The sequence below is a fragment of the Sus scrofa genome, chromosome 18, assembly GCF_054392235.1.
Source record: "Sus scrofa isolate SSC_HxYL_T2T_F1_AM1 chromosome 18, Sscrofa_HxYL_maternal_Yorkshire_Landrace_v2.0, whole genome shotgun sequence".
Lineage (NCBI taxonomy): Eukaryota > Metazoa > Chordata > Mammalia > Artiodactyla > Suidae > Sus > Sus scrofa.
In genome coordinates, this window is record NC_139400.1 from 14622622 (window position 1) to 14635166 (window position 12545).

Genomic DNA, 12545 nt, shown 5'->3' on the forward strand with positions numbered 1-12545 from the left:
GATATTGCCTCGAGCTGTGGTGTAGGTCCAAGATGCGGGTCGGATCTGGTGTGGCCGTGGCTGTGGTGTAGGCCAGCAGCTACAGCTCCAATTAGACCCCTAGCCTGGGAACCTCCATATGCCAGTGGGTATGGCCCTAAAAAGACAAAAAAAAGAAAAAGAAAAAGAAAAAGAAAGGCCTGTGTCCTTGTGACTTGGTATCATTTTTTGTGTTGCTTTATAATAGAAATACAACACATTTCAAAGTTGATGCTTGATGCAGTAAGAGTTCAAAGGCTAATGGAACAACACATTTTTCTATTTGCAGAATATTAAGGGATAATGGGATTATAAGAGTTGTCAACATAACAGCATGTATTTAGTTCCCCAGTAAGTCATGCTGTAACACAGACTTGATAGTAAAAGGTTTCAATTAGCAAAACGATCAAAACTAATTCGGGTTTATGTGTGACAGGCAAGAGAAATATGTATTCCCGATCTTGACCAATGATGCCACAGAACCAGAATTTGCAGAGTAACAAACTAATCCTAAGTTTTTTGAGGGTCCCTTCTTTCTTTCTATGATGTGAATTTCTAATCACACCAGATATTTAACCGACTCACCTTCTGTGGCTTCCGGTACATAGCAGATAGTAGGTGTTTGCTGAATGACTGTCTTCAAAATCGTAACGTTGTCTACTTTCTGGAAGTTGGAAAATAATTCAATAGAAGCCAGATAAAAGTGATTTGGGGGGAGTTCCCATCGTGGCTCAGCGGGTTATGACCCCAACTAGTACCCATGAGGATGCGGGTTTGATCCCTGGCCTCGCTCAAAAAAACAAACCAAAAAAAAAAGATTTTTTTTTTTTTTTTGGTTTAGTCCTTTTTGGGGGGTGGGGGTGCACCTGTGGAACATGGAGGTTCCTGGGCCAGGGGTTGAATCAGAGCTGCAGCTGCCAGCCTACGCCATAGCCACAGCAATGCCAGATCCATAACCCACTCAGCATGGCCAGGGATCGAACCCACATCCTCATAGATACTAGTCAGGTTCAGTAACCACTGAGCCATGACAGGAACTCCACAAATGCTCTTTAAAGGAAATCATAAATAAATGTTAGGAAGGAACTAACCTTATTTTATCCTATCTGAAATTATTATTTAGAAACTTGTCAAAATAAACAAAACCTTCCCCCCAAATATAATGATGAAAGTCGATTAAAAGAATTAATAGTTATAGTGTTAAATATCTCATATTCTTGAGTTTTTATCAAATTTCTATACCACTTTTAAAAAATGAATTGGTGTGCCCACTGTGGCGCAACGGGATCAGCAGGAGTCTTCAGAGTGCTGGGACGAGGGTTCAATCCCCACCCCGCAGAGTGGGTTAAAGATCTGGCGGCACCTACTGCTTAGGTCAAAACTGCGGCTTGGACCTGATCCCTGGCCCCGGAACTCCATATGCGGCGGGGCGGTCAAAATGAAAAAAAAAAAGAAAAAAGAAAAAAAATCAATTGTTCTACCTTAACAGAAACTAAAATTGTAGGCAAAGCTCTCCTCCAATATCCAAACCAGGATGTGAAGTGTTGTCAACAACCTCTAGTCCTCAGAGAATCTATTAAAATACAAATGTTTGCTGCTACTATTTCTTAGCATAGTCACTCCCCCCCCCCAAAATACCCATTCCGATGCTCAAAGGAAAGTGGGTATAATTATTTCTAAATAGGAATGAGGTCCGGGAGACGCAGGAGTAAATGGAGTTGAAACCGACTCTGACCCCATTTATCTGATCAAATCAACTACGTATCCACCATGATTTTAAGTGATTTGCTAATAACAAGTGATTCATTTCACTCAAATATTTTTGGAATGGCTACTCTGTGTCAGGCACAGGCAATATAAAGATGATCAAAGACTCATTCTCTCCCGTCAAAGACTTTATGGGATCTCGGGGAGACAGAAAAGCAAACCCCAGTTCCATGTTAAGCACCTTAGAGAAGTTTGTGGGTTCAGAGGAGCAAGTCACCAGGTAAGTTGTGAGCAGAGGTCAGGCATCAGTAAAAGCTTCCTGGTGAAAACTGAGTCTTCATCTTAAGACTCGTTCTTTTTTTTTTTTTTTTTTTAATTGAAGTGCAATTGATTTACAACATTAGGTTCATTTGTGCTGTGCATCAAGGCTCAGTTATATATATATTCTTTCTCATATGTTTTCCATTATGGTTTATCGCAGGAGATTTGCACATCGTTCCCTGGGCTACACAGTAGGTCCTTATTGTTGAACTACCCTAGAAATACTCGTTTGCATCTGCTAATGCCCAACTCCCAAGCCTTCGCTCCCCCACGCCACCTCCCCTTTGGCAACCACAAGGCTGTTCTCTACGGCTGTGAGTCTGTTTCTGTCCGGTAGATAGGTTCATTTGCGTCATATTTTAGCATCCCCATATAAGTGATATCACATGATATTTGTCTTTTTCTGACTTCGTTTAGCAGGATAATCTCTAGGTCCGTCCATGTTGCTGCAGTGGCATTATTCATTCTCTTTTATGGCTGAGTCATATCCCATTGTGTATATATATATCTATGCACCATATCTTCTTCATTCATTCCTCTCTCAGTGGACATCTAGATTGCTTTCAGGTCTTGACTGCTGTAAATAGTGCTGCTATAAACATAGGGGTGCATGTATCTTGCTTAATTAGAGTTTTGCCTGGGTATATGCCCAGGAGTGGGATTGCTGGATCACATGGCAGCTATATTTTTAATTTTTTGAAGAGCCGCCGTACTATTTTCCATAGTGGCTGCACCAATTTACCTTCTCACCAACCGTGGCGGAGGGTTCACCTTCCCCAGCATTTGTTATTTGTAGACTTTTTAAAGGTGGCCCTTCTGACTGATGTGAGGTGGTACCTCGCTGGCGTTTTGACTTGTGTTTATCTGAATAACTAGTAGTGATGAGCATCTTCTCAGCCCAATGTCTTCTTTGGAGAAACGTTAAGACTCCTTCTTAAAGGGAATGAGTAGAAACCAGCCGAGCAGCAGAAGTAGAGAGAGAGAGAGAGAGAGAGAGAGAGCAGAAGGTTCAAATCCTTCGCGCAGCGAGCAGAGTATATTCCAAGACCAAGCGCCAAGGTTCAAGTGCAGGCAGCACAGACGGGATGGGCAAGAGGTGAAGACAAAAGTGATCGGGTCCTGCTTGGGGCTGAGGCGTTTGCATGCCATCCCTAAAGGTCCCTGAGGGTCCTTGGATGGTTCTAAGCAGAGTCACAAAAACAGGCTATGCGGGAAAGGAGCCCTGGCTCCAGGGTAGGGAACAGACGCGAAAGGGGTGAGGCGGGGGGAACTGGAGCTGGGCCAACAGCAAGCCTGGCTGAGGAGTGTGGTGGCCACAGAGACCCCCGGGGCCACCTCAAACACACTGAGACAAACCGAGAGGGCCCGGGGACCTCAGAGGACATCCATTTGGGAGGGATGAGTTTGAACCGTTGGCACAGAATTTAAACATTGATGGCCAGGAGGCGATCTGGTGCTGGTTAGAGCAGTGGCCTTGTGGCTGAAGCTTGGAGGCTGTCAGCGCAGGAGTTGGGGGGTGTCGAGAGCTGGGCTAGTGAGCGCAGAGCCAGAGGTAGATGGGGGTGCAAGCACTTCTCCTGCCCCCACGGTGGAAGTTTCCCATCCTACCTTTTCTACCACACAGGGGACGCCTTTGCCAAGAGCTGGAACTCACAGAAGACAGCAGGGAAGAGCACCGAGACTGCAGGTGCCAATGTGCTCGATTATTCAGCAGCTCCTTATCCAGTATTTAAAGTTGATTTGTTTCTTGCGGCAGCTATTTAAGATTTTTTAAAAAGGCAAAGTGAACTCACATCCAACCTCATTGCATAAAGGAAAGCTTTTTTGGCCATTGTTGTATGATGAAGTTTTCAGGCTGCACTGCCGCCTTCTGATAGCCAGTCAAAACACTGCATTTTCTGCACCTGTGCAGTTATATAAGACAGCCCTTAATCATTTAGCATTTTTCACCAACCAGTAAGTCACACTTGTAATGTTTCCAGGTTCGTTTTGTTTTGTTTTGTTTTGTTTGTCTTTTTTTTAGGGCCGAACCCACGGCATATGGAGGTTCCCAGGCTAGGGGTCTAATCGGAGCTGTAGCCGCCAGTCTACACCACAGCCACAGCAATGCCAGATCTGAGCCACGTCTGTGACCTACATCACAGCTCACGGCAATGCCGGATTCTTAACCCACTGAGCGAGGCCAGGGATCAAACCCGCAACTTCATGGTTCCTAGTTGGATTCATTTCCCCTGTGCCACGACGGGAACTCTGACTCCAGGTTTTTCAAGCATTCTTTGAGTCAAGTTCAACTCTGCTCCCTCCCATCACACTGGCTGCAGAAGCTGATGGTTTACAAGGAGAAAGGCCGTGAGTCTGCACAAGGTCCAGCCAAGAGAGCTCCGCAGCACCTCTCTACCATGACATGCCAATTAATTGCATCATAAAATGCATCATAGTGCAAACCCCTCTCTGCATGCAGAACATTACTGGAGCCCTTCCTCTCTGCTGCCTCCTCCTCTCGTGGCTTCCCTGCTGCCTGAAGTAGCTAAGATTAAGTCCAGCACAGAAGTCTGTTGAGGCTTTCAGAAAACCCATGAAAGGGCAGTCAATGACCGCCATCGTTAAATTCTTTGCGCTAACTAGTCCATCACTCACTTGACCCTGTCAGCATTTCTGGGCACACCTGAAAAGCTTCTCAGACCTGGAAATTGACCCCGTGTGTCATAGAACAACCTCATCTGCCTGTTTCTGGCATCCTATGGCTATGCTCCTTTCTGAGGAGGCAAGCGTGAGATGTCTTACTAAACAAAAACAACCTGTGGAAAGAAATTCAGCCTCACTAGCACTTTACATACAGACGTTCCCCTCAATGGCATCATCTTGCAAAACTAGAGTGTACAGGAGAAATTGGAACCCTCGTACATTTCTGGTAAAAATGTAAAAAGGTGCAGCTTTTTACAATTTGGCCATTTGTCTAAATGTTAAAGTTACTATATGACCTAGAAATTCCATTCCTGGATCTATACCTAACAGAAACGAAAACACATGTTCACACGAACCCTGGTCCGTGAATGTTTATATAGCAGCAGTATTCATATTCACAGTAGCCAAAAAGTGGAAGCCGCCCAAATCTCCATCAGCTGATGAACACATACACAAAATGTGGTATATCCATACAATGGAATATTACTCAGCCATGAAAAGAAGTGACGTGCCAATAAATGTTACAACATGGAGGAACCTGTGAATACATTATGCTGAGTGAAAGAAACCAGAGACAAAAGACCACAGATTATATGATTCCATTTATATGAAATGTCCAGAATAGGCAAATCTGTAGGTTGGAGGTTGCCTAGGGCTGGGGGTAGAGGCTAAGGGAGTCACAGGCAGTGACTGCTAATGGGTCTGGGGTTTGTCTTTGGGACAATGAAAATATCGTAAACACAGATGGTTACACAACTCTGAATAAACTGAAAGTCATATTTTATGGTACGTAAATTATATCTTGATAAAGATTTTTTTCTAAATGAACCCCGACTGCCACTTCCTCCATGCAATTAAATCGGCTTGGCTTGACTCATGGCTGAAAAATATAGTATGAGACCACAAGCGGGATATTGACTTTGATACAGTCAAGCTACAGAATAGTTCCATCACCCCAAGGATCCCTCATGTTACCCTTTCATAGACACAGGTTCCCCTTCCCCCCTCCCTGACCCTCACATCCGCTCATCTGTTCTCCACTTCTATAATTTTTTTTCATTTCAAGAATGTTACATACATGAAGTCCCACGGTGTATAACCTTTTGGGACTGACTTTTTTCACTCGGCATATGTCATATAAGTGCTTGTATGTATCAGTAGTTCATTGCTTTTCATGGCTGAATAGTATTCAATGGTGGTAGCAGTAACACTATGTTTTGGTGAAATGACACCTGTTATTTCCAGTTGGGGCTATTACAAGTGAAGCTGCTGTGACATTCATATCCAGGTTTTCACATAATCATGTTTTGTTTTTCCCTGGGATAAATGTCCAAGGGTGTGATGGATGTGTCATGTGGTAGTTGGGTATTTAATTTCATAAGAAACCGCCAAATTGTTACCCAGAGTAGCAATGTGATTTTTCACCCCCACAGCAACGCACAAGGGATTGGGTTTCTCTGCTTCCTCACTGGCATTTGGTGTGGTCACTATTTTTATTTTGGCCATTCTAATAGGTGGGTAGTGATGATTTGCTGTGGTTTTGATCTGCATTTCTGTAATGGCTAATGATGTTGGACATATTTTAGGTGCTTATTTGCTGTCTGTAGGTTTTTTTTAGTGAAACGTCTCTTCATTTCTTTTGCCCATGTTCTAACTGGATTGCTTTCTTTTTCTGCTATTGAGTTTGCAGAGCTCTTTACATATTCCAGATACCGGTCATTTGTTGGCTTTGTGGTCTGCAAGTATTATAGCGTTATTCTCCCACTCTGTGGCTTGTCTCTTTATCCTCTCAACAGGGTCTGTCATAGGACAAGCTTTTTTTTTTTTTTTTTTAATGGCCACACCTACAGTATATGGAAGTTCCTAGGCCAGGGACTGAATCCAAGCCACAGCTGTGACCCGTGCCGAAGCTGTGGCAATGCTGGATTGAATGAATGCACGCCTCTGCAGGGACCCGAGCTGCTGCAGTCAGATTCTTAACCCACCGCATCACAGCAGAAACTCCCAAACATTTTTAATTTTAATAAGGTCCAATGTAGTCATTTTTCCTTTTATGGCTCATGCTTTTGATGTCAAGTCTAAATCTTCACTTATCAATAGGTCCCAAAGATTTTCTATTTTCTTTCTAAAAATTTCATAGTTTTACGTTTTGTTTATCAGTCCATGATCCAACTTTAGCTCATTTTTAGATAAAGCGTGAGGCTGGCGTTGAGTTTCTCTGCCTATTGATGTCCAATTGCTCCAGCACCATTGTTTTTGTTTGACGTATTTACATGGGTCTATTTCTAGATTCTCTGTTCGTTTCTACTGAACGGTGTCTCTATCCCCCTGCCAATACCACACAGTCTTGATTACTGTAGCTCTGCAGTAAGCTTTAATGTCAATAGTGATGCTTGCCACGTCACTTCTTTTTTTCATGGTTGTTTTAGCTATTCTAGACCCTCTGCCCTTCCATATAAATTTCAGAATACGCTTGTCTTGTCTAGGAAGAGCCTTATTGGGATTTTGATAAGAATCGTGTTAAACCTAGCGATCAACCTGGGGGAGAACTGACATCTTTACTATGTTGATTTTTCCAATCCGTAAGCATGGGATGCCTGTCTACTTACTTAAGTATTCTTTCATTTCATCCACTTTCTGTAATTTTCAGCATACAGTTCTTGGGCACATTCTCTTGAGTACCTAGGTATTTAATTTTCTTGGCGGTGAACATAAATAATATTGATTTTAACATCCGTTTCTACATGTTCATTGTTGGTGTACACAAATGAGTCTTTTGTGTGTATTGATCTTGTATCTTATAATCTTGCCGAACTTATTAATTCTAGTTTTGGTGTTGTTTTTTTTTTTTTTAATTAGTAGATTCCTTGGGACTGTCTATGCAGACAACCATGTCATCTGTAAACAGGGATGATTTTATTTCTTCCTTTGAAATGTGTATGCCTTTTATCTATTTATCTATTTATTTATTTTTCTTGCCTTATAGCAGTACTGAAACTCCCAGGACTACGTTGAATAAGAATAGCGTGAAAGAATAAATCTTTGCCTTATTCTTGAACTTAGAAAGCCTTCGACGGTCTTCTGTTAAGCAGGACACAGGGAGTTCCCATTGTGGTGCAGTGGAAATGAATTGGACTAGTATCCATGAGGATGCAGGTTCGATCCCTGGCCCCGCTCAGTGGATGGGTGATCCAGCGTGGCCTTGAGCTGTGGTGTAGGTCACAGATGGTGCTTGGATCCTGAGTTGCTGTGGCTGTGGTGTAGGCCAGCAGCTATAGTTCTAAATGACCCCTAGCCTGGGAACTTCCATATGCCATGGGTGAAGCCCTTAAAAAAAAAAAAAAAAAAAAAAAAAGCATGACACAGCTGAGGGCTTTTACCACCCATGTATTACAATTAGTTTTGTCTTCTTTTCCTCCCCTCACACTTTTTAAGGGGACAATTAAGACCCTCAGTTGGCCCAACTGAGATGACAGCAAAAAAATGGCATAAAGAAGATTTTAGTACTTCCTCTTCCAGGCTAGGCTTGCAAGAAAGACAGAACCAAGTTTCTTTCTAGAGGGGCCCCTTTACAGCCTCATTCAGCACTAGAGAGCTAATCTCATTATCAGGGCCCTTGCACTCCTCAGAGAGCTAAGGGCCCCCTTGCACGTGGAGCAGGCAGGAGAGCCTCACGGAGTGGGGTGCCTGTCCCCTCTCCAGCTACCCTACTCTTCCAGGAAGCTCTAGGCTGCCAGCCTCGTTGCCTGCCAACCGGAGTTGGCGATAGGAGAGTCTCAGATACCCAGATCCTGGGTGACAGGAGTGGCCGGGGCCAGATTTAGATTTGTGTGTGCCTTTGGCAGCGGCTCCCCAAAGAAGAGAATGGGCTATGGATAGAGGAAGCAAACTAAGTGTTTCATGGCTGGGTAAAACCGATAGCAACACAGGGCATCCACAGTGTGTGTAACTCACGGAACAAAATGTTTAATAGGGGAGAGGGATGGGCAATTAAACCTAAAATTAAAAAAAAAAAAAGCAAATAATCATCGCCCACACCCCGACCCCACCCCCCAACACACACGCCGGGGTCTGCGATGCCATCTCCCTCTCGGGTCCTGCCGCTTCCATCCCCCTCTCCCTGGCACATCGCCCCGCCCACCCCACCCCCACCTGGCGCCGCTGCCCTCGCGCCCCACCCCCCGGGCCGGCGAGACCACACCTGCGCAGGTTAAACCTGCAGGGACGCGCTGCCGCGAGCGGCGCGGGAAGGTGAGTGGACGTGAGCGGTGGGGGAGAGGAAGAAGCAAAGGCGAGAAGGCGAAAACGCGCCTCCGCTTATGGCCGGTCAGGGACCCTGGCGGGAAGGAGGGCCGCGGCTGGAGGGGGGCGCCCCCGCCGCCCCCGCGCGAGACAGCCCCCTGGCTCCTCCGGGTGCTCTTCCCACGGCTCCATCTCGCCGGTCCATACCAACATGCGGCGTGCGGGGGGGGGGGTCGGGGGAGGCGGGCCGTTCCACTCGGGGAGAGGCGGCAGGTTAGGCCGCGGCCTGCGCCACCTGCGGCCTGGGGCAGGGGTGGGCCAGGGGCTGGGCTGCGCCGCGCCCCCGGGTTCAGGGCCGTGCCGGTGGGCTGGGCCGCGCCGCCGGCCCCCCGCCCCCCCGCGCCCCGCCAGCCGCCCGGGACGCCCCTCCTCCCGGCGACCCGGCGCCGCGCGAGGCCGGAGCGCTCGGCCGGGCCGCAGAGCCCGCCCCCGTGCCCCCGCCCGCTCCCGGAGCCCGCCTCCCCGAGCCCGCCTCCGCCCCCTCGCTCCCCCTCGCCCCGCCCCCGCGCCCCCAACCCCCGCCCTGCTCGTCCGCCCCCCCGCCCCGCCTTGCCCCGCCCCCGGCCTGCTCGCCCCCTCCCCGGCCCCGGCCCCCGCGTCCCCGCCACGGTGCCCGGCGCCGCGCCCTGTGTCCCCGGCACCCCCGCCCTCCGCCCCCGCGCGCCGCCCCCGCCGCGTCCCCGCCCGCGCGGCCGGGGAAGAGCGCCGCCGAGCGCATGCTGATCCCTGTCCTCCTCCTCCTCAGGCGGCGCTGGCGGCGGCCCCGGGACCCGCGGAAGCCGGCATGCTGGAGAAATTCGAGTTGGAAGAAGAAGGTGAGTGCCCCCCCCGGCGGAACGCGCCTTGGTGTCTACGCAGGGGGCCGGGAGGGGCGGGCGCGCGGGGGCCGCTGGTGTTCACGCCCCGGAGGCCGCGGGACCCCGCCGCCCACCGCCCGTCCGGCTTCGGCTTCGGGCGGCACGCCCTGCGGGGCCGGAGATGGAGCCGCGGAGCCGGCGAGCGTGTCTGCAGTGGCCCGCCGTGCCTTTCGGAGGGCGAGATCTCTCCGGGAGCCCCGCAACCCAGCCATCAGCACGGATGGTCGGTCCTTTTGTCCTTACTAGCTCAACTCGATTGAGAGCAAGGTGACATGCGGTGGTAATCGTTTGTTGCGCCGCCATGCACGTAGAGGTAGCCCCCAAAATGTGTTTATGGTTCATACCTTTAAACAACACACCCTGCTTCCCTTATCTGTAGTTGTGAAAATACCACCAGCAGGGTGTGTCTTCTTGTCTTAATGGGGAAAGTTCCATAGGAAAACCGGAGGCAGCTTAGCGAATTGGCTTTGAGTTCAGGTGACCCTGTCACTCCATCGTTTCCGTTGCCTCCTTTCTCATTCATTTTTTCATTTTCCTGCCCTGTGTTCTCCTTACCTGGACCTGATTTTGAAGCTGTTAAAGTGGGGGGGGGGGTTGTTCTTGGGCAAAATTAAGGTGTACCGTGTGGAACATGAGCTTTTACCTGTTTCTTATTTTGAAACTGTTAAGATTTGAAGGAGATGAGCTTGTTCTTTGGCAAAATTCGTATTTGAAATGGAATATGGTGAGGTCAGAGTCGAAAAAGAACTTTGTATGCGATGCTTGACAATGCGAGGAATTTAAGAGCCCTCTACGCTATCCTCTGTACTTCCCTTAGTCACTTAATGACTTCTCTTTTTTCCAAGAGTATTGATGGAATAAAGCTCCCTGAACAAAGAATGTGCCATGTGGATGCTGTGCCTTGTGCCAACTTTACTTTAATACTTCCCTCCATTTACAGTCAGGCAATTACTTAAATAAGCATGCACAACCAGCATGAGAACGTTAACCCAGCAGTGTCAGGCCAGCGCCTGCGTTTATCTTATGTGTTAAGAGTACCTGCATTTCACAGACATGGTAGCCAGGAGATAATGTATTCAGAGTCATTATCATTAAAATCTGCATCCTTGTTTATTATTAACAAGCAGTTACATGATACATTTTAGAGTTTTACTGGGACTTAATTTGCATTTTATCCTCCTGAAAAACAATCCAGTGTCTTCAGTCAGATCCACCTCATTATTCCTCGGATTTATTATACTGCAGATCAAATTTCGGGCACTGTCCACAGGGCAATACGGTACCCCTCCTTTTCTGTTAAGACGCTGAGTGTTTAGGAGTCCTGTTGTGGCGCAGCAGAAGCAAATCCGACTAGTATCCATGAGGATGCGGGTTCCATGCCTGGCCTCGATCAGTGGGTCGGGGATCTGGCGTTGCCGTGAGCTGTGGAGTAGCTCACAGACAGGGCCCTGATCCTGCGTGGCTGTGGCTGTGGCTGTGGCCGGCAGCTGTAGCTCCGATTCGACCCCTAGCCAGAAACTTCCATGTGCCGCGGGTGTGGCCCTAAAAAGCAAAAAAAAAAAAGGCTTTGAGTTTCTGAAGAGGTACCATAGTTATGGTTAGAGGATTAGACCCAGCTTCAAATCCTATCTCCACTTCTTGTGTAGCTGCGTGTCCCTAGACAAGTTGCTTAACCTCCCTGTGCTTAGTTTTCCCATTCATAAAGGAGAGCTGACATCAGGGTGTTTTGAGGATTAAATGAGATAATCCATGTAATGGTATTTAGTACAATGTAAATCCGAAGGAAGCCCTCTGCGTTAGTCACTGTTATTTTTTAAGTGCCATTAACGGTTGTACTGAACTCACAGACTTTATAAGATTTATTCGTGAATCTTCCATAGAGATTCTTTTTTTTTTCCTCACTTGAGATTTATTGATTTAATTATATTGCATTTCTCCAAGCAGATATATGAACCCTATTTCTTTTGCATTGTTTCTGCTAATGGAATGAATGTAAAATATTAAACCTTAGCATCTAAGAAGAGGAATTTCCCGTTTTCGCCCATCTGTTTCCATCTGTATTACTATCATTGTTTTAAAGTATACTGAATCTCACACGTAACCCTGTCAGACTTTTCTAGATTCTTAAGGAGGTAAAAGGTTAAGCAGTTGCTTGGAAGCTGGTCGCCAAGTTGGAAGGGGTAGTGTTGGCGTGGTCGGCTGAAGCACTGCTTTGTTTCTTTTGAACTTTAAATTGCTTATTCATCCAAAATAGGGAAAAACTGAGTGTCAAGAAGAATCTTACATTTGTTTGGGGAGGGGAAAAAAAGTCCTAACAGTGAGACATCACACCTTCAAACATCCTGTGAGCTGCTGTTGTGAGCAGCCTACCTGAGGGACAGCTGTGACAATAGACGCTCAGTGAATCCTTCAGCTTCCTTCTTGCTTGACGTCATCCCTTGTGCATTGCGATCTGGAGGCGGGACGGGGTGGATACACTTGGTATAGGCATGATTACTAATAGTTTTGTTACCAAGGATTTTTCCGTTTCTTCATGAATTATAACAGACCCTGTATTTGTTAGGAACAGTTTGGAGACATCAGTGAAGTCCGAGTAATCCCTTAAAATGTTACTCACTCCTGGGAAGAAGGAAAAAAACTGTGCCTCGGTCTCTC

The 12545-nt window shown here is 47.2% G+C and overlaps 1 protein-coding gene across 28 annotated transcripts in view; it reads left to right on the top strand.

Moving 5' to 3' along the window:
- Nucleotides 1-12545, top strand: part of PRKAG2 (protein kinase AMP-activated non-catalytic subunit gamma 2) — a 269648-nt gene that overhangs the window by 206578 nt on the left and 50525 nt on the right. For 26 of the 28 annotated variants that reach the window (XR_014833508.1, XR_014833512.1, XR_014833501.1 and 23 more), the window contains one exon: nucleotides 9779-9848. Coding sequence is in view for 12 of the 28 variants with exons in the window: in XM_021078613.2 (XP_020934272.2) it covers nucleotides 9779-9848 (70 nt within the window). In the remaining 16 variants the exon portion in view is untranslated. Of the gene's footprint in view, nucleotides 1-8922; nucleotides 8983-9778; nucleotides 9849-12545 lie in introns of those variants that run through there. The other 2 variants (XM_005654266.4, XM_021078619.2) reach the window with 1 other exon arrangement.